This window comes from Xiphophorus hellerii, chromosome 8 (genome assembly GCF_003331165.1).
Source record: "Xiphophorus hellerii strain 12219 chromosome 8, Xiphophorus_hellerii-4.1, whole genome shotgun sequence".
NCBI classification, from domain to species: Eukaryota; Metazoa; Chordata; class Actinopteri; order Cyprinodontiformes; family Poeciliidae; genus Xiphophorus; species Xiphophorus hellerii.
The window spans coordinates 4,551,500-4,568,793 of NC_045679.1; the positions used below are offsets into that span (position 1 = coordinate 4,551,500).

General features: G+C 40.0%; 1 protein-coding gene, 2 long non-coding RNA genes and 1 pseudogene across 4 annotated transcripts; 2 read left to right on the forward strand and 2 right to left on the reverse strand.

The window, feature by feature from the left end:
• Positions 1–2,640: 2,640 nt before the first annotated feature.
• LOC116724707 (uncharacterized) lies at positions 2,641–4,056 on the reverse strand. The gene is made up of 2 exons (XR_004340261.1): positions 3,543–4,056; positions 2,641–2,869 (listed from the first exon to the last, which is right to left on the reverse strand). It is a non-coding gene; the product is annotated as an uncharacterized LOC116724707 (long non-coding RNA).
• Positions 4,057–5,043: 987 nt separating this feature from the next.
• On the forward strand, positions 5,044–5,960 carry LOC116724667 (uncharacterized). The gene is made up of 3 exons (XR_004340223.1): positions 5,044–5,276; positions 5,381–5,474; positions 5,716–5,960. It is a non-coding gene; the product is annotated as an uncharacterized LOC116724667 (long non-coding RNA).
• Positions 5,961–6,191: 231 nt separating this feature from the next.
• Positions 6,192–17,294, forward strand: part of LOC116724903 (NACHT, LRR and PYD domains-containing protein 3-like) — a 139,601-nt pseudogene continuing 128,498 nt past the window's right edge.
• Positions 7,411–10,415, reverse strand: LOC116724511 (uncharacterized). 2 transcript variants are annotated; one of them, XM_032570260.1, is made up of 3 exons: positions 8,108–10,415; positions 7,773–7,960; positions 7,411–7,551 (listed from the first exon to the last, which is right to left on the reverse strand). In XM_032570260.1, exon 1 carries the CDS (start codon positions 10,356–10,358, stop codon positions 8,469–8,471), a length of 1,890 nt encoding a protein of 629 aa, XP_032426151.1. In that variant the 5' UTR covers positions 10,359–10,415; the 3' UTR covers positions 7,411–7,551; positions 7,773–7,960; positions 8,108–8,468. The 2 variants fall into 2 exon arrangements, with proteins under 2 accessions (XP_032426151.1, XP_032426150.1); XM_032570259.1 differs by having other exon boundaries at positions 7,505–7,960.

Sequence of the window (17,294 nt, forward strand, 5' to 3'; positions counted from 1 at the left end):
GGCAATTTCAAAATGATTTTGGGCTCAAAAATTCTCTTCATTTCTCACTCTAGCGGAGCGGCAGTTGGTGTCAGTTATGCTCTGCGTTTTGGCAGTTGGAAATTTTGCTCGTTTTTCGCTTACAATCTGATACATTATATTGTGCATTATTTCATAACAGAAGCCATTAGCTATTTCCATTAAGTAATTCCCAAAGAAAGAATTTAAAGAGTTTCAGAAGCTTTGAGTTTGATTGTTTTGTTTTTTAAGTAAAGAGGAAGGAATGGAATCTAAAGCTGCTAAAATGTTGCATTGATTTTCTTAAAAGTGTTATATGTCATTATGAAAAGTTATTTATACAAATAAATCCCTTATTATTCTACAAAGTAAAGAAAATATTTAAAAACCATTTAAACTGTTTTATTAATATTTAATATGTAAATACTAACTATATAATTTCATGCTCAGTTATTATATAAACATCCATTCATTCTATCAAGCATGGCAGGTTTTTTCTTTCTTCCTAAACTCTGTGAAACTCAAAGGGAGCGTTGCTATGGAAACTGAAGGCGGGAACAAATCCAGTAGGTGGGAGGAGCTAGGAGGGGTCAGTCTCAGACAGTTCAAAGGTCGACTGTAGGCAGTCCTACTTCCTCCTTACACTGTTGGAATTAACAGAGCAAAATATAATTTTGGTTGTCAAAGTATAAAAATAAAAATTACCATCCTGAAGACAAACTAAGATCTCAGATCATCTCATGCAATTTTCCTTTAGAAACTTAAGTTGCTTCATCAAACTCTAACTAATTTTAGTTTAGTAAACAATATTTATCAAACACAAAACACACAAACATTCAACATGAAACAGACAAACAGTCAGAATTTGGAATCAGTTAAATTTTCATCACAGTCAATAATTTCCAGTCAGTCCTCATTTTGTCTATTTTATCAAATTGTAATTATCAAATTTACTGAAGCTTCAAGATTCTCTAATTTTTCTCCTTTTAACATATTTTAATGTTTGAATTGAACTCTAATCTACAGGATCCTGTTTTAACTTATGTGTTCACAGTCAAACAAGAAATCTCAATATAATTTAGGATCACAGCAACAAATTGATCAAGTTTCTGCTGAAGCTTCACTAATTTTAGGTTTTGTTATAACAAATATTTCCAGGAAAACAAAAAGTCTTTTTAACCTCTTAGTTCAAATGTATCACAACTTTATTTTATAAGAATTTCCTTCTATTCAATTTCAATGCAACAAATATTATATGGTATACCAAGATGTTCTAAACACTGCAGTATTAATGATCTCTAGTTCTTAACCCTGAAAGATGTTTTGTTTATTCCCATACTAATATGTAACTACAGCATAGATCTTCAAAAAGGAGAACAAAATAAATCTCAACCATCTGAGTGTCAGAAGTTTTCAAAACATTTAGAATCCAGGAGAAACTTTGACTTTATTCCTATTCAACATTAAATTTACTGTCTTTGTCTAAAACTATTCAGTTTTTTATTTATTGATTTTAAAACATTTATTTCAAACCATTTTTTGTTTAGAATGTTCTCTATCTGTTTTACTTGCTATAACTCAATGACATAATTTTGTTAGTTCATTGCAGAACTAAAGTGATTGCAGTTTCCCTTCACAGTTTCTCAATCTATGGTTCATGGACCCTTAGAGGGTCATTAGTGTTGGTCCTTCTGTTCAGGACTTAGAATTAACAGGAACAATTGAAAGAGTTTCTCTATTTATTGAGCATAAAAACTTTATTGAAGTCATTCTTTTCTCGCTAAAGAATTTCTAAATATGAACGGGGTTAGTAAGCCAGCAGTCTTCGTTGTTGTGTGTGTGTGTGTGTGTGTGTGTGTGTGTGTGTAACTTATCTTAAATGTCTCCTTTCTCTTCTCTCTCTCCCTCCTGCTGTCGGCGTCGCTGCAGTGAAATCCTCCCCGTCTCTCTCCTCCGGCTCCCTGTCAGTCCAATTGGTTCTGGTCTTGGATCTCTGGCTGGTCCAAATCCTCCCCGTCTCTCTCCTCCGGCTCCCTGTCAGTCCAATTGGTTCTGGTCTTGGATCTCTGGCTGGTCCAGATCGTCCCTCAGTCAATGTCCATGTTGTCCACAGATGAAACAAGCATCACCAGTACAGAGTGGTGTCTTCTCCTCTCACAGCTTTGAATCATGTTTATCTTTTCTTTCTCTACGCTGATACTGGACAGCAGACCAGCGGAGGTTGTTAAAGCTCAGTCACACACAGTTTCAGTCCAAATGTCCAACAGGAGACCTGACAGTCGTCCCCTGAATGGAAATGTTTCATCAGTTCTCTGGTGTCAAAAATAAAAATCAGGATCAACAGACACTTCAGTGGCTGGAGGTGATGAAGGTTTTCTTCATCTTCCTGATCTTCTTGATCCACTGGATCCACTGGATCTCTTTCATCAGCTGGTGGTGTGAGAGGGACATCATCTGGTCCATGGGAGGACAGGGTTGAGGAGTTGAGGTCAGAGGTCAGATGCACCGCAGCAAGGCTCAGACAGAGGAGAAAAAGAAGCAAATAGAAATCGATTTGGTTTATTTTGTTTTAGTCACTTATTATTCATCCTTTTAAGGAATAAAATCATTTGCTTATTCAAACACAGAAAAACATAAAACATATTAAGGCCTGTAATTTATTGACAAAAGATTTATGTTCAGTAATAGAAGCATTTCCATTTGTTTATCATTTTTCTGTCTTTCTCTTCGTTCTCTCTCTTTCATCCAAACTTTCCTCGTGTTTCTCCAGATGAACTAAACTCTTTGTTTCTGATTTCTTTGCCTCAGTTCACTTCCTCTGCTTCTAATTCTCTTTCTCTTCCTTTCAGAACGATCAGCTTCAATGAACCACCTGCAAGAAAAATGACACTTTTTATCCATTCATTCACACCATGCAGACTTTTTTCTGACTATTTCATTATTATATAGTGAAACAATTCACCCTGAGGAGGAGAAAAGACCCTGGAACCACTCAGGCCAATTCTTCTGAATAGGTGGGATTTCCTCTTTAGGCTGCAAACGTCTTCACAGAATCAAACCAATCAGCTTTGTGGTCGCTCTGCCTCTTAATCCTCTAAGAGGGTCTTTATTTCTGATAAACGTCTTTAGGATTCTCTAAAGGTTTGGTTCCCTGAATTTAAAAACCAAAACTCTAGTAAATACCTGCCTTATTCTCCGATAAGGACTTTAACTAGGACTCATCCTAGAACCTGTGGTTCCATCAAAACTCTATCAAGGTTTTTTCTTCAGCTTTCCAAGAAAACCAATAAAATCTCTGTAAGTTCTCAATTTCTTCGACAGACACCCTTACAGGTATCTTCAAGAAAATAATCTTTCACTTTTACAAAGATCTGTCTTCTCTTCTTCTCTTACTTTTCTTCTTTTTTAAATTCTTTTCCTTTGTAATCTCTATTAATCTGGTCAATCTCAGTCCTCAGGGAGAAAGGTTTATCAGATCCTTTACTATTTTAGATTCTGTCATTTAGAGTTTTTAAGTTGATTTATTACCTGAGTGAGAGTCTCACCAGATATCAGTGGATTGAGTTTGTTGATCTCAGCGTTGGAGCCGTGGAGCCGACCAGCAGCCCTCGTCTCTCTTTAATCCTAATCCAGGTTTGAGGCTGGAGCCGAGTGTCCAGGTTGGCACCAAGTTGTTGTGGAAGAAATTAATTTCCAAGCTCTGTTAGATGAAATCACTCAATCAGGTTTATCTGTATATTGTGCACAATACAGAGAGCTTGTAAGACAATCAATAATGAAGCAGTTCAGAGTGAAAAGCTCTAACAGGCAGAGTCAACATGCAGGTTTTATATCAAGGATAAGGATCCAAAACATGGAGAGACAGTCTGGTTCCCAAGCAGCTGCAGGAAAACAACTTCCTACCTTGTGTGTTTAACCCAAACAGGTTCTGTTGGTGAGATTCACGAGCATTTAATGTAACATGATCAGCAGATGTTAACTTAGAATAATATTCCCACCAAACAGACACACTTACTTTGTAATTTTATTTGTATATTTTTCCTTAGTGTGGCCTTAAAACTCTGTTATAGAAAATAAAACTGGACATCAATATATAATTTCCTACATATTTTAATCTAAAAATTACAATCTTTATATTTGTGGAATACAAGATGTTAGCTTTGTTAGCTTATGTGTTTATGGTGATAATTATGATATGAATGGTGATTATCTTGACTGAGGCATGTTTGGTCCTCCATATATTAGTTTTAGTTTACATTAGTTTGCCAATAACATAATCAATAAATTAAACTAATGATTGTTGCTTCAAAATAATAAGTCTAATCAGTTTGATTTGTTAAAAAGAGAAACAATTTTAAAAATACAAGATGGCGACTTTACTAAATTACCAGCAGAAGTGTTTGGTTTTATTATTATCACTATTAGTGGACAAAATTCCTGATGTTTCCAACTGATTTTAGTTTTTAAAGTTCAGAACCTGAACATCACTGAATGGGAGGAGGGCAGATTTCCCAGCATTCAGTCTAAAGAAGCTCAGCTCTTCTCAGCTCTGAGACGTTTTCTGAATAAATCCCAGTCAGTGGAATCTGCAGACCTGCTCAGATCCAAACATCCCATTTTTCAGGAGTCACTGGTTTCATCTGTGTCATTGTTCCAGCTGCTGAGGTCAGAATCCAGCTGTGAAACCTGGAGGTTGAATGTTCAGGTTCTCTCCTCCCAAACATCCCCCCTCCCTCCAGCTGTGGAGAACAGCTGGAAAACAGCTGCATGTGTAAATAATGAGTCTGGAACAAGCTGCCACCTCTCTGCTGCTTGATCTGACTCTGACTTTAAATTCAGGTTGATGATTGAAATGAAATCAGGGTTTCAACCTGGATCAGCAGAACCTCCTCAGCTGATCCTGGTTTTAAACAGAGACTGTCCTCACTCTGCTCACCACACTAACATAATGATCAATGATTATATAGGAGCTTTAGGAATAATCTGCATTAGAACAATGTGTGGTTTTAGCTGCAGTACTGTGGTGATGTTAAGAATTATAGTTTATTTTAATTTTTCTGATTATTTTCTGCTTGTAATTATATTCTGACCAGTTACAGCAGCAGGAAGCAACCAGCTGTTCTTTTCTCTGGGCTCATTTCTCCTCATGACTCCATCATGAAACATTTTCATCAGAACTTCTCTCCTGTCTCATGAAGATTTATCAACCTGCCTCTGATTTCACTGCAGAACTTCTACTTCCTGGTTCTGCTGCTCTGAAAGAAGAAACTACAAACCAGGTGAGCTGTCGTATAATCACTTATGCAACATTTATAACACCTTGACTTTGAACTCATGTTGTTCAGGTCAGGTAAAAGTCCAGTTCTGTTGTGTCTCTGTACAGGTGTGGCATTAGTCTGGTTCTCCTGCGGTTCTGTTGGGTCTCAGTCTGTTGTTCAGATGTTCGTCTTCAACTCTTTGGACAGTTTGAACAAACTGTAAGTCTGTTTTGTTTTCTACTTGAAGTTTATCTACAGAAACGTTTCTACTTGTTTCGGTTCTCTGAGATTTAGATAAAATGTTCCCTTTAAAATTCAGCTCAAAGTTTCATCTCTGCTGTTTGAAAGCTAATCTACAGGATTATTAAATTATTGATGAATTGGAAGAAAAACATGATGAACAGCTTGATGTTTCTTTATTTTATTCTCTAAGCAAAATCATTCATCATTTTATTTCCAGGAATCAAACTCCAGTCTCAACCATTAATGTCAAACAAAAGAGTTTCGTTTCTGCTTTGTTTCAAATTGAAATATTATTCTTAAAATGTCTTTGATTCAGTCAGATTTTGATGGAGCAGATAATCCACTTGTTCAGGTCACACTTGTTGTAGAGATTAATAATTAACTAACTAAAATACTTCCTGTTGTTCAGGTTGAATCAGTGAATGTAAATGTTGCTCCATGTCTCCATCTAGTGGACTGATAGTAGAAGTGCAGCAGCTGATGGCAGCTTCCTCTGCCTCTCTGCTGTCTGACTGCATTCACCTGACACTGATATGAAGCAGAGAAGAAGAGCCAATCAGAGGAGGAGCAGCTGATCTTTTTCCAGCTCTAATGATGTAAAGGATGATCAGAGTTGATGTGCAGATGAATGATGTGTGTTTCCTCTGCAGGTGAAGGTAGAAAGTGTGTGTGAGCTGATGTGAATTCAGCAGCATGGATCAGTGTGAGGACAGAGAGGAGGGAGTCCCTCCCTCTAAAACCACTCTGTGTGGGGAAGGTGAGAGCCAGAGCAAAGGTCAGAGGTGAGGTCACCATCTCTAACTGTCCACAGCCCTTTTCACACAGCGTTCACTATATCAGGCCAGAACAGACGTGGTGATGAAGCTGCTGCTGCTCCTCTTTGCTGATTAAGTTTTAATCATCATGTTTCTGTCAGGATCCATCAGAGACGCAAATCAGAACCAGAACCAGAACCCAGCTGTGTGTCCTTTAAGAGTGACTTTTCAAAGCATCATCTCATTGACTTTAAATCTCCTGGATCTCCACCATCAGAGAGGTGAGCTGTTTCTAACTGCTGTAACTGTTCAGTTTATATCTGTTATTATGACCATCCAATATAAATTTAACACACAAACACAAAAGTCAGAAGTGAGTTTAATTTCTAGATTGATATTTGGATTGTTCTCTAAATCTAAATGTAATTTATTTTCCAGACAGAGTAATGCTGAAAGAAAAAGTCTTTTATGAATTAATTTTATGATTAAAGTTTCATCTCTGTGGTTCAAACATCATCCAACATAGTGGATTATTAACCATTTACACAGTTAAGATAAAAAATATCTCATGTGGATATCTTTCAGAACCAGATGATCTCTAACTGACACCATAAATAAGCAACTGGGTCATTCTCTGAATTCAGTGCATTTTGTGTCTCACAGATTTATCTCAAATATTTTCACATAATTCAACCCACATCTTTAAAGAAAAATCAAGTATTGGAAATATCCATGTGTCTTGGTAATATAACATACAAATAGGCCTGTCGCGATAAACGATAAATCGATTAATCGTACGATAAATTAAAACTATCGACGTCATTTCAATTATCGGCATTTTCTCCCACAGTCTGTATTTATATGGATGTCATTGAACACTTTGACTAGGCCAGTCTCTGTGCTGTGGTGAGCACGAAAACCAGACTGGAAGGAGTCAAAGCGGTTGGTTATCGTTAGGAAGCTAGTTAATTGTTTACACACAGCTTTTTCAATAACTTTGCTGATGAATGGGAGGTTGGAGATGGACCGGTAATTCTGCATTAGTGATTTGTAGGCCTATCGCGATAAACGGTAAATCAATTAATCGCACGATAAATGTCATTTCAATTATCAGCATTATCGTCTCTTCTGGCCTTTTTCTCGTTCTGTTAATGACACTTGAAAATTAGAGGTTGCTTTTGCTGGTGTGACTATGCAGAACACTGTGGTGAGTCGGTCAGAACTCCAAAGAACGCAGAGTCGTACTCCAGGTGATTCAACTCGTACTTGCGGTTTATCTAGGTAATTGTGTGTGGTTCCTGAAATTAAACAACAATACAGCGTCAATGTCTGAATAAACTGACTGAAGTAGCATCACACATACTGAATAACTGCACATTTCTACATAAATACACGACACAAACAAATCCACCGTGTATAACTCTCAAGTGTGCACGTGAACAGAGCATGCTATTAATTAAGGGTAAAACTAAAATACTCTGCTAAATAAACAATATTATTAATATGTAACATCACTTACTTGTATTTCCACGCACACACATCGAGGAGTAACAATAAACGGCAAACAGCAAGTTAAATAAACAAAATGCGAACATAAACTGTAGTGTTTTCAACGTAGCTGTTGGTGACACCGAGTTAAACCACAAATGAAGACCCTGGAGTTCAGTTGCAGCTTGTTTAATTGTCTTCATGAACATGTGGTGAAAACTGAAATGACAGAAAATATACTCTATCTCAACATGTAGAGAGATATATGCCCAAATTAAGTGGTTCAAGTTCGCTAAAATAACATTACAGGAAAATCAACAATAACATCCAACTAAACAGTATAAACTGGCATATGATGTAACTTACGGCGTTCCTGCATGATAATTCAGAGTGGATGGCATCGGATAACATTTCCATGCTGCCTCTTGCATGTGAACCTTTGTTTTTAGCAAAAACGGAATACCGGAAGTACGTAACCGGAACCGGAAGTATGTAACCGGAACCGGAAGTAGAATTTACCGATAAAGCATTCTTTATAAAAACTTATATAAAGCATAAATTGTTTGTCTAAACAACTTGCAATCATTTTAATTACAATGAAATACTTTTAGAATTATTTATTCAACCTTATGAACTTACTTATTTATAGGAATGTCTTAAGGACAACACACTCCCCGCCTGGCCACTACACTAATGAGGCCACTATACTAAACAATCCATTAAACATTCAGTCCTTTGGCATGAGAAGGATAACTTCTGTAACTGGTCGCATGAATGTCTTTACACAACCTTGACTCCATCCCTTTACCTCGATCTTTCTTACTCGACTGTCTTTGCCTGGGAATGTTGCATTAACCTTTGCCATGGGCCAGCTGTTGCGTGTAACTTGCGCGTCCTTTAGCAGAACTAGGTCACCAACTTGAAGGTTTCTACATGATACAGTCCATTTCTGTCTTTGTTGCAATGTGGGCAAATACTCATGCCTCCAGCGTGTCCAAAACTGGTTGGAAAGAGCTTGAACTTGTCTCCATTGTTTGGTGTAAAGGTCTTTATCCAAGAAGTCTCCGGGTGGAGGTTGAAGGCAAGATTTCTGTGTAATGAGCATCGATGGGGATAGAACAAAGGGGTTCTCTGGATCCGACGACACTGGGACAAGTGGCCTTGCGTTTATGATGGCTGTTATTTCGGCCATGAGTGTGCATAGCACCTCATGAGTCAACTGTATCTTATTTCGCAGCAACATGGAGTCCAGGATTCTGCGGGCAACTCCGATCATGCGCTCCCAAGAACCTCCCATGTGAGACGCATGTGGAGGATTGAACTCCCAGCTGCAACCTTGCTCTGTTAGATACTTCTGCATTGATTTGTCCATTCCTAGTTCCTTGGAAGCCCCAACAAAATTGGTGCCCCGATCTGACAACAACTGTTTGGCGGGACCTCTTAGAGCAAAGAAGCGACGGAGGGCATTTACGCAGCTGGAGGTGTCTAGAGATTCGATTACCTCAATATGGACAGCCCTTGAACTCATGCAGGTAAACATAATGGCCCATCTCTTACTTTCAGCTAGTCCGCCCCTGGTGCGTCTGGCAGTAATAGTCCAGGGCCCGAAAACGTCGAGGCCAACATAAGTAAAAGGAGAACAAGTCTTTAGGCGTTCAGGTGGTAGAGCCGCCATGAGTTGTTGTTCTACTTTCCCACGCAATTTGCGGCAGGTTACACATTTGTGGATCACTGAGTTGACAAGTGTTTTGCACCCTAAAAGCCACAGTCCTGCAGCCCTGATGGCTCCTTCCGTCAGATGACGGCCTTGATGTTCCACTAGCTCGTGGTGATGACGAGTGAGCAGGAGAGAGATGTGACTGTGTTTAGGGAGAATTAATGGACTTTTTTCCAAGTTCTCAATTTCTGAGTGTTTGAGTCGGCCACCGACAGAGATGAGACCATCCTGCAGGATTGGACTGAGCTTTTGTAGAGGGCTCTGCTTTGAGATTGGCTTACCAGCATTAAGGGCAGAAAGTTCTTTTTCAAAGTGAGCCTTTTGTGTCTCTTTGAGGATGACAGTTTTTGCCTGAGCTATCTCCTCTGGAGTTCGCGGGAGGTGACATTTGTGCCAGCCTTTGCATTTGCTGTTTGGATTAGTCCCATTGAAAGATTTTGCGATGTGGATAAGGTTTGCTATAGCTCTGACTAAGGACTTGAAAGTAGAAAAGCGCTCGAAACGTTCACTGTTGAGTACTCGGAGGTGAGTAACATAAGTTCTGATTTCTGGCCTAATCTCTGAATCTTTGTCAGGTTCGATTAAATCAAAGATTTCACCCACGTGTGGTATCTCTGCAAGAGGATGGCGGATGAAGGATGGTCCGGTGAACCAAGTTGACCTTTTTAGCTGAGCTGCTGACAATGACCTCGACGCATGGTCTGCTGGGTTTTCCTCTGTACGCACATAGTGCCATTGTTCTGGCTTTGACGACTGGCGAATGCGCTGTGTTCTGTTGTGGACATATGTATAGAATCTTCTAGAGTCGTTGCAGATGTAGCCTAGCACCACCTTACTGTCGGTATAAAAGTGTATTGCATCAAAATGTAAGTCCAACTCGTCCTGAATGAGGTCAGCCATTTCCACTGCCAAGACTGCTGCACAGAGTTCAAGTCTTGGTATGGTTGGTTCTGACAGGGGAGTTAGCTTTGCTTTGCCCTTTATGAATCCAACCTCAACCTTGCCATCTGCTTGGGTTGCCTTTAAATAGCTTACGGCCCCTATGGCCTTGGTTGATGCGTCTGAGAATAAACACAGTTCTTTATGCGTCGCTTGACTGAGAGAAGTAGATGTGAAAGTTCTAGGGACATGTAGTTCCTTTAGGTCCTGAAGGGAATTCTTCCATGTTTCCCAGTTACTTTGTATGTCCTCTGGAAGGGGTGTGTCCCAATCTGAACATTCAGAAGTGAGTTCTCTGAGCAGAGCTCTTCCTTGGATTGTGACTGGTGCCAATAGGCCCAGGGGATCAAAGACACTGTTGACGGATGAGAGAACACCATGTCGGGTAAATGGTCTGTTTGTGTCGGCTACTGAGTAAGTGAATGTGTCAGTTGTCATTTCCCAAATAAGACCAAGGCTTCGCTGGGACTGTATTTCTTCCCCACTTAAATTTAAGTCTTTAACGACTGCTGCACAGTCTTCTGGGCAGAAGGCCTGCATAACTGCCTGTGAGTTAGAAACAAACTTATGCAGGCGCAAATTAGATTCAGCGAGTGAAGCTTGTGTTCTTTGAAGCAAGTCTATTGCCTCAGCTGAAGAAGGAACAGAAACCAAGCCATCATCTACGTAAAAGTGCCTCTCCACAAACTTGACAGTATCAGCACCGTATTCCTTTGCACCTACTCTGATGGCCTTGCGAAGTCCATAAACAGCAACAGCAGGAGATGGTGAGTTGCCAAATACATGGACTTTCATGCGATAATCGATAACTTCCTTGCTTAAATCATTGTCTTTATGCCAAAGAAAACGGAGGAAGTTACGGTGGTCCTCACGCACCATAAAACAGTGAAACATTTGCTGTATATCTGCCATGATTGCAATGCTGTCAGTCCGGAAGCGGAGAAGAACACCAAGGAGTGTGTTATTTAGATCAGGGCCAGTAAGGAGGACATTGTTAAGTGAGACACCCTGGTACTGAGCACTAGAGTCGAAAACAACTCTGATCTGATCTGGCTTTTGTGGGTGATAAACTCCGAATGTCGGAAGATACCAACATTCCTCATCCTTTTTCAGTGGGGGTGCCAACTCAGCATGACCATTAGAAAAGATCTTTCCCATGAAGGCCACATATTGGTCTTGCATTCTTGGTTTTCTGTTTAGGTTGCGTTTTAAGGATGAGAATCTTGTGAGTGCTTGTTCTCTGTTGTTTGGCAGCCGCTGGCGAGGTTCTTTAAACGGAAGTGGGGCGACCCAACTGTTGTCCTCGTCTCTGTACATAGCATTGTCCATTATTTTGATAAACATGGTGTCCTGTATTGAAGGAGCTGGTTTATTGTCATTTTCCGTCCGGTTAAAAACGGTTTGTCCCAAGGCTTGCTCAGGTGCTTTACTCAGTCTATTCGTGTGTGGCATTTCTTTGAGTTGCAGAAGACTGTTGCATGGCTCAAAAACTGTTGGGCGACCATTTTCTAAGACAACCGTTTTTAGAGTGCTGACGGTCGGCCTATGAAGATTACCCAGACAAACCTCCCCTACTACAACCCATCCTAGATCTAAACGCTGGGCAAATGGAGCATTATGAGGGCCATTAACCCTCTGCCTGACCTTGTGCACCCGTAAAACATCTCGCCCAAGTAACAAGAGTATTTCAGCCTTAGGGTCTAGTTCTGGGAGGTACTTTGCTACGGATTGAAGATGTGGCTGGTGAAGTACTGCGCTAGGGGTTGGGATTTCACTTCTGTTGTTGGGAATGTCCTGACACTCAATGAGCGGGGGTAGAGGAATAACTACCGACCCATCTAGTGACTCAATTTGGAAACCTTGAGCCGTTTTGCCCCATGTTTCTACCACACCAGAACATGTTCTGAGATTGTAGGAGAAAGGTTCAGTTTTAATGTCAAAAAGTTCAAAAAACTCTGGCCTGGCTAGGGAACGATTGCTCTGATCATCTAATATTACATAAGCTTTGACTGCTCTGTTCTTGCAACCTAAAGGGTACACCCACGCAAGACATATCTTAGAACATGAACGACCCCACTGACCTGGTCCGCACACATCTGTGCAGCTTGTTATGACATCAACTGTGTCAGGACTGTTTTCTCCCTCCCCGCCATTCTCTTGTGCCAGTGAGGGAGCCTTGTTGATCTGGGCTGGAGAACCAGGATGCATGATTGTATCGTGGCTTGTGCTATCACATTCAGAACATGTTACTGCAGATTTACAGTCCTTTGCAAGATGAGTGACTGAAGAGCAGCATTTAAAGCATATTCCTTTCTCTTTGAGGAAGGCCTTCCTTTCAGTGAGTGGTTTGTTCCGAAACGTCCTGAATTTTTTGAGTGGGTGTGGCTTATTATGCAGTGGGCAGTTCCTGTTAAAGTCGTTGTTGGGGACAGAGATATTGGTTTTGTGTACAGTAATAGGTTTACTAGAGAAAAAGTCCTTTGAATTCTTTTCTGGTCTTGAGTGTGTTTGGCCGTATTGTTGGTGGAAACTTGGATCATTGCGTCTCTTAGCCTCTTTGCACACGAATTGGCAGAAATACTTAAAGGGTGGGAAACAGCCTCGATTTTCCTCTTTATATTGAGATCCATGTGACATCCACCTTTCCTGAAGACCGTGTGGGAGCTTTTCAACAATAGGCCTAATTCCGTGAGAAGTGTCCAGATATTGTAGGCCAGGGAGGTAGCCATCTTCCTTGGCGCTTTCAATCTCTTGTAGTAGATCCCCTAGTTCACGCAGTTTGATGTTATCTTTGACCGTTATTCTTGGAAAACTGTCCAATCGTTGGAAGAGTGACTTTTCGATTATTTCAGGAGCCGCATAACATTCGTTTAGTCTCTCCCATGCTTTATGTAGAGCCAATGTAGGGTTGTTGACATGTACTGAGCGTATGCGTTTTACCTGATCACTCGACTCTTTCCCTAACCATTTTGTCATGAGATCTAGCTGTTGAATGGGACTTAGGTGAACATCCGCTGTTGCACTACAAAATGAAGAGTACCATGCTCCATAATTCTCTGGCCTATCATCAAACTGGTAAAGGCCCGAAGTGATCAGATCTCGTCTTGCTATGTATTGTGCAAATGGCTCAACTGGGTATGAAATGCTGGCTGGGGTGTTGCGGTGAGGCGTGAACGGTGAGCAAGTTGGGTTGAAGTGAGCGTTTTGTTTCATTTCACTTATAGTCTGACTGGGCATATTTAGGGCAGCAACATTGTCCTTAGTGAGCTTTTGTTCAGAGCTGATGGGTTGTGGCTCTACACTGTGTTCAACGTGAGGATGCCATGATACAAATGTATCGAGTGAGCTTACTCGTGGGCGAGAGGTGGTTGGTGCTTTTTCAGGACATGGAGATTGTATTATGCCCATTTGAGATTGTACGTATTCACTTGTACGTTCTAATATTGACTTTTCTGACAGAGCTTTTCTCCTGTCGGGCTCCTCTTGTGTTGCTTCAGCTTCCTCCAGCACTTGGGCTTCAGCCACAGCAGCATCAGCTTCCTTTTGTAATGTTATCACTTCCAATGTTGCCTCTATTTTAGCTTTTTCCAATTCACTTTGTGCTCTTTCAACTTTTAACTGTGCTTCTTTGGTTGCATAAGATGCTCTCACCTTAGCAGCTTCTGCTTTAGCCCGAGCGTAAGTAGCACTTACTGCTGATCCAGAAGAACGGCTGCATGCAGAGTTGTTGCTGGATGCCATTTTGATCGTGGAGAATAATCAATTGCCGCCTTTTCACTGTAGTGTTTTCAACGTAGCTGTTGGTGACACCGAGTTAAACCACAAATGAAGACCCTGGAGTTCAGTTGCAGCTTGTTTAATTGTCTTCATGAACATGTGGTGAAAACTGAAATGACAGAAAATATACTCTATCTCAACATGTAGAGAGATATATGCCCAAATTAAGTGGTTCAAGTTCGCTAAAATAACATTACAGGAAAATCAACAATAACATCCAACTAAACAGTATAAACTGGCATATGATGTAACTTACGGCGTTCCTGCATGATAATTCAGAGTGGATGGCATCGGATAACATTTCCATGCTGCCTCTTGCATGTGAACCTTTGTTTTTAGCAAAAACGGAATACCGGAAGTACGTAACCGGAACCGGAAGTATGTAACCGGAACCGGAAGTAGAATTTACCGATAAAGCATTCTTTATAAAAACTTATATAAAGCATAAATTGTTTGTCTAAACAACTTGCAATCATTTTAATTACAATGAAATACTTTTAGAGTTATTTATTCAACCTTATGAACTTACTTATTTATAGGAATGTCTTAAGGACAACACATAAACTATATTCCCTTTCCACTCTACTCTTTTTTTCTCTCTTTTTAGTCTGCATGCTGCAGCTGCTCTAAGCCCCGCCCCTTAAAGGCTCAGCATGGCAGTTTGTTACACAGCCTTTTCCACAACACTGAATGAAAAAGGCTCAACTCCGGTGCTCTCCACCGACTCCTCCCTTCCTCATTTCCTTAGTGTAAAGCCCAGCGCACACTACAGATTTTAGAGCTGCCAGCCGATTGTTGGCCCATTTTCAAAACCTGACAGACCACACATTAGCCGACAGAAATCCTAGGTATAACGGTTCGATCGGGTTCGGTCCTGCCGTGTGGTGTCCAACAATGGGCACAAAATAATGGCTACAAGTTCAGTGAACTAATTTTAAAACCAGGCATTAATCAATGCTTTACTACAATCTACCTGCAATGCGTGTGGCTAGTGTCAGCGTAAAGTCCTGACTGAATGAAAATCATTATGTCACTTTAACAAAGAACAGCTGAAACGTTACTGGGTTTATCAACTGCTATAGCAAATTCACTCCAACTCCTCACCTTGTCATTTCTATATTCTTTGCACGAAATGTTGACTAAATGTGATACACCATAAAGTGGGAGATTGTAATAATCATTTGTTTACATAGTCAAGAGAATTTAAGGGTATAAGCCACCACATAAATTATTAGTATTACGATGCATTATATATGTTTTTTTAGAGTGAAATTGACCAAAATACCACGTCAAATTATAGAAAAAAAATTATAGACAGCGTTTCACCAGGAGACCTAGAGTTAGGAGCCCCGCCCCTTTCCCCCTCGCGCCTCTTACAGAGTTTGGGGAAAAAGATGGCGGTCGTTCTTCGTTCGCTAAAGCTGTTCTTGTTTACAGGTTAGTAGTGTGAAGCTAGTGGAAACTGGCCCCTTCTAAAATGTAAATTTACAAGTTCATTTGGTGCTGATTTCGTAATTACATGCTAGATGTGCTTAGACGTTTGAAGGAAAAAGATTTTGTTTCATAATTACGGTTTGTAGCTATAAGGGTCGTAAAACAGCCGTTATAGAGAGTTTGCTACATGTATCTAAACTTCGATACACTTCCCGACCCAACCTTATTAAGATTTCGGTGGTATCCTGACGTGTTGTGTTATCTTTTGATAGGAAGTGTTAAAGTTACTCTCTGTTACATGTACCGCAAATCAGTTCTCATCAGTTTCAAACATTTATTATAGACGTTACCACTTTTCCCCTACTACCCTGTAATTGATTCTACTGTACTAGCTTAAGCTAGATCTAGTCCTCTAAATATGCCCATATTAAATTATAGAACTAATAATATGATTACATTTTTCAGAGTTATTACAATTCAAAGAAATTAGTAGCCTTAAAATTTCACTGCACTTGAGAAATAGTTTTCTTTTTATGTAAATCTGTAAGATTTAAATCGATTGTTGAATTGTTTTGATTTGGCCCATGGATGCTGTCACAGCTGGTGGGGGCTGATGTTGTTTAATGAAGTAGGTGGAATATGGTTGTTTTGGAGCAACGGAAGGACACATGGACATGAATGCACATAGGAATGTTCAATGTATGATTGCATGATTTCATGATTTTGACCATTTGTAATAAAGAGACAGAGTTTGGGGAAGAAGACGGCGGTCGTTCTTTCGTTCGCTAAAGCTGTTCTTGTTTACAGGCTTCCCACTCAGAAGAAAGGAGAAGCAGAGACAAAACAAAACAAACATCAATTGTTACAACTGTTTCAATACAGCTGAGACATGTAACATAAACATTAATGTTGTTTCCACATAAAATCTCCAATGTCCGCTAGACTTCGGGTTGCGCCATATCACCTGTTCGGGATTCCCCTCTGTAATTTTCCCTCAGAAAGCACGGAGGGAATCCGCGCTTTCTGATTGGCTGCCTGTCACATTCAACGCTCAAAGTTTGGGGAAACCCCTGATTTAGATCGGAGCGGCAACGGCAATCTACCTTGACACACCAGACACTACAGGATGATCGGTTATGAAATCACAAGACATAAGGGGAAAGTCTGGGCAAAGAATCCTGTCGTGTGAACTATTGTATCAGGTAGTCGGATGTGCCCATCGTCTCAAATGATCACTGAAGGGCAACATAGTATACAGACTTCATAATCTGCACTCTTTTGGTTGAATGCAGTATTTATTTCCACTTTGGCTTTATGTTGTTTAGTTTTTATTCAAGTACATTTTTTGTTAATGCAGACTGAGAATCCATTTTAGTTTTTGGTTGTTTTGTTTATCAGCTCCAGTGTTAAGTGTTCTTTTGAAGATAAAGTATATCTATCTTTGGCAGGAAATCGCATGGATTATTACATCATTTCCATTAAATCAGTGTAAAAAGTTCTTCAAACAATATTATCGTTTATCGCAATAATTTTTGAGACAATTAATCAATCAGCAAAATTTGTTATCGTGACAGGCCTAGTGATTTGTCCATATTGTTCTTATTTATAAGTGGTTTGATAATTGCTGTTTTCAAAGCCTGGGGGAAACGCCTGATGAGAGCGATGAGTTTAGTATTTGGATCAGAC

Coding starts and splice junctions, on each gene's coding strand:
- LOC116724511 (XM_032570260.1), bottom strand. CDS start 10,358: ATGGCTGACCTCATTCAGGACGAGTTGGACTTACATTTTGATGCAATA.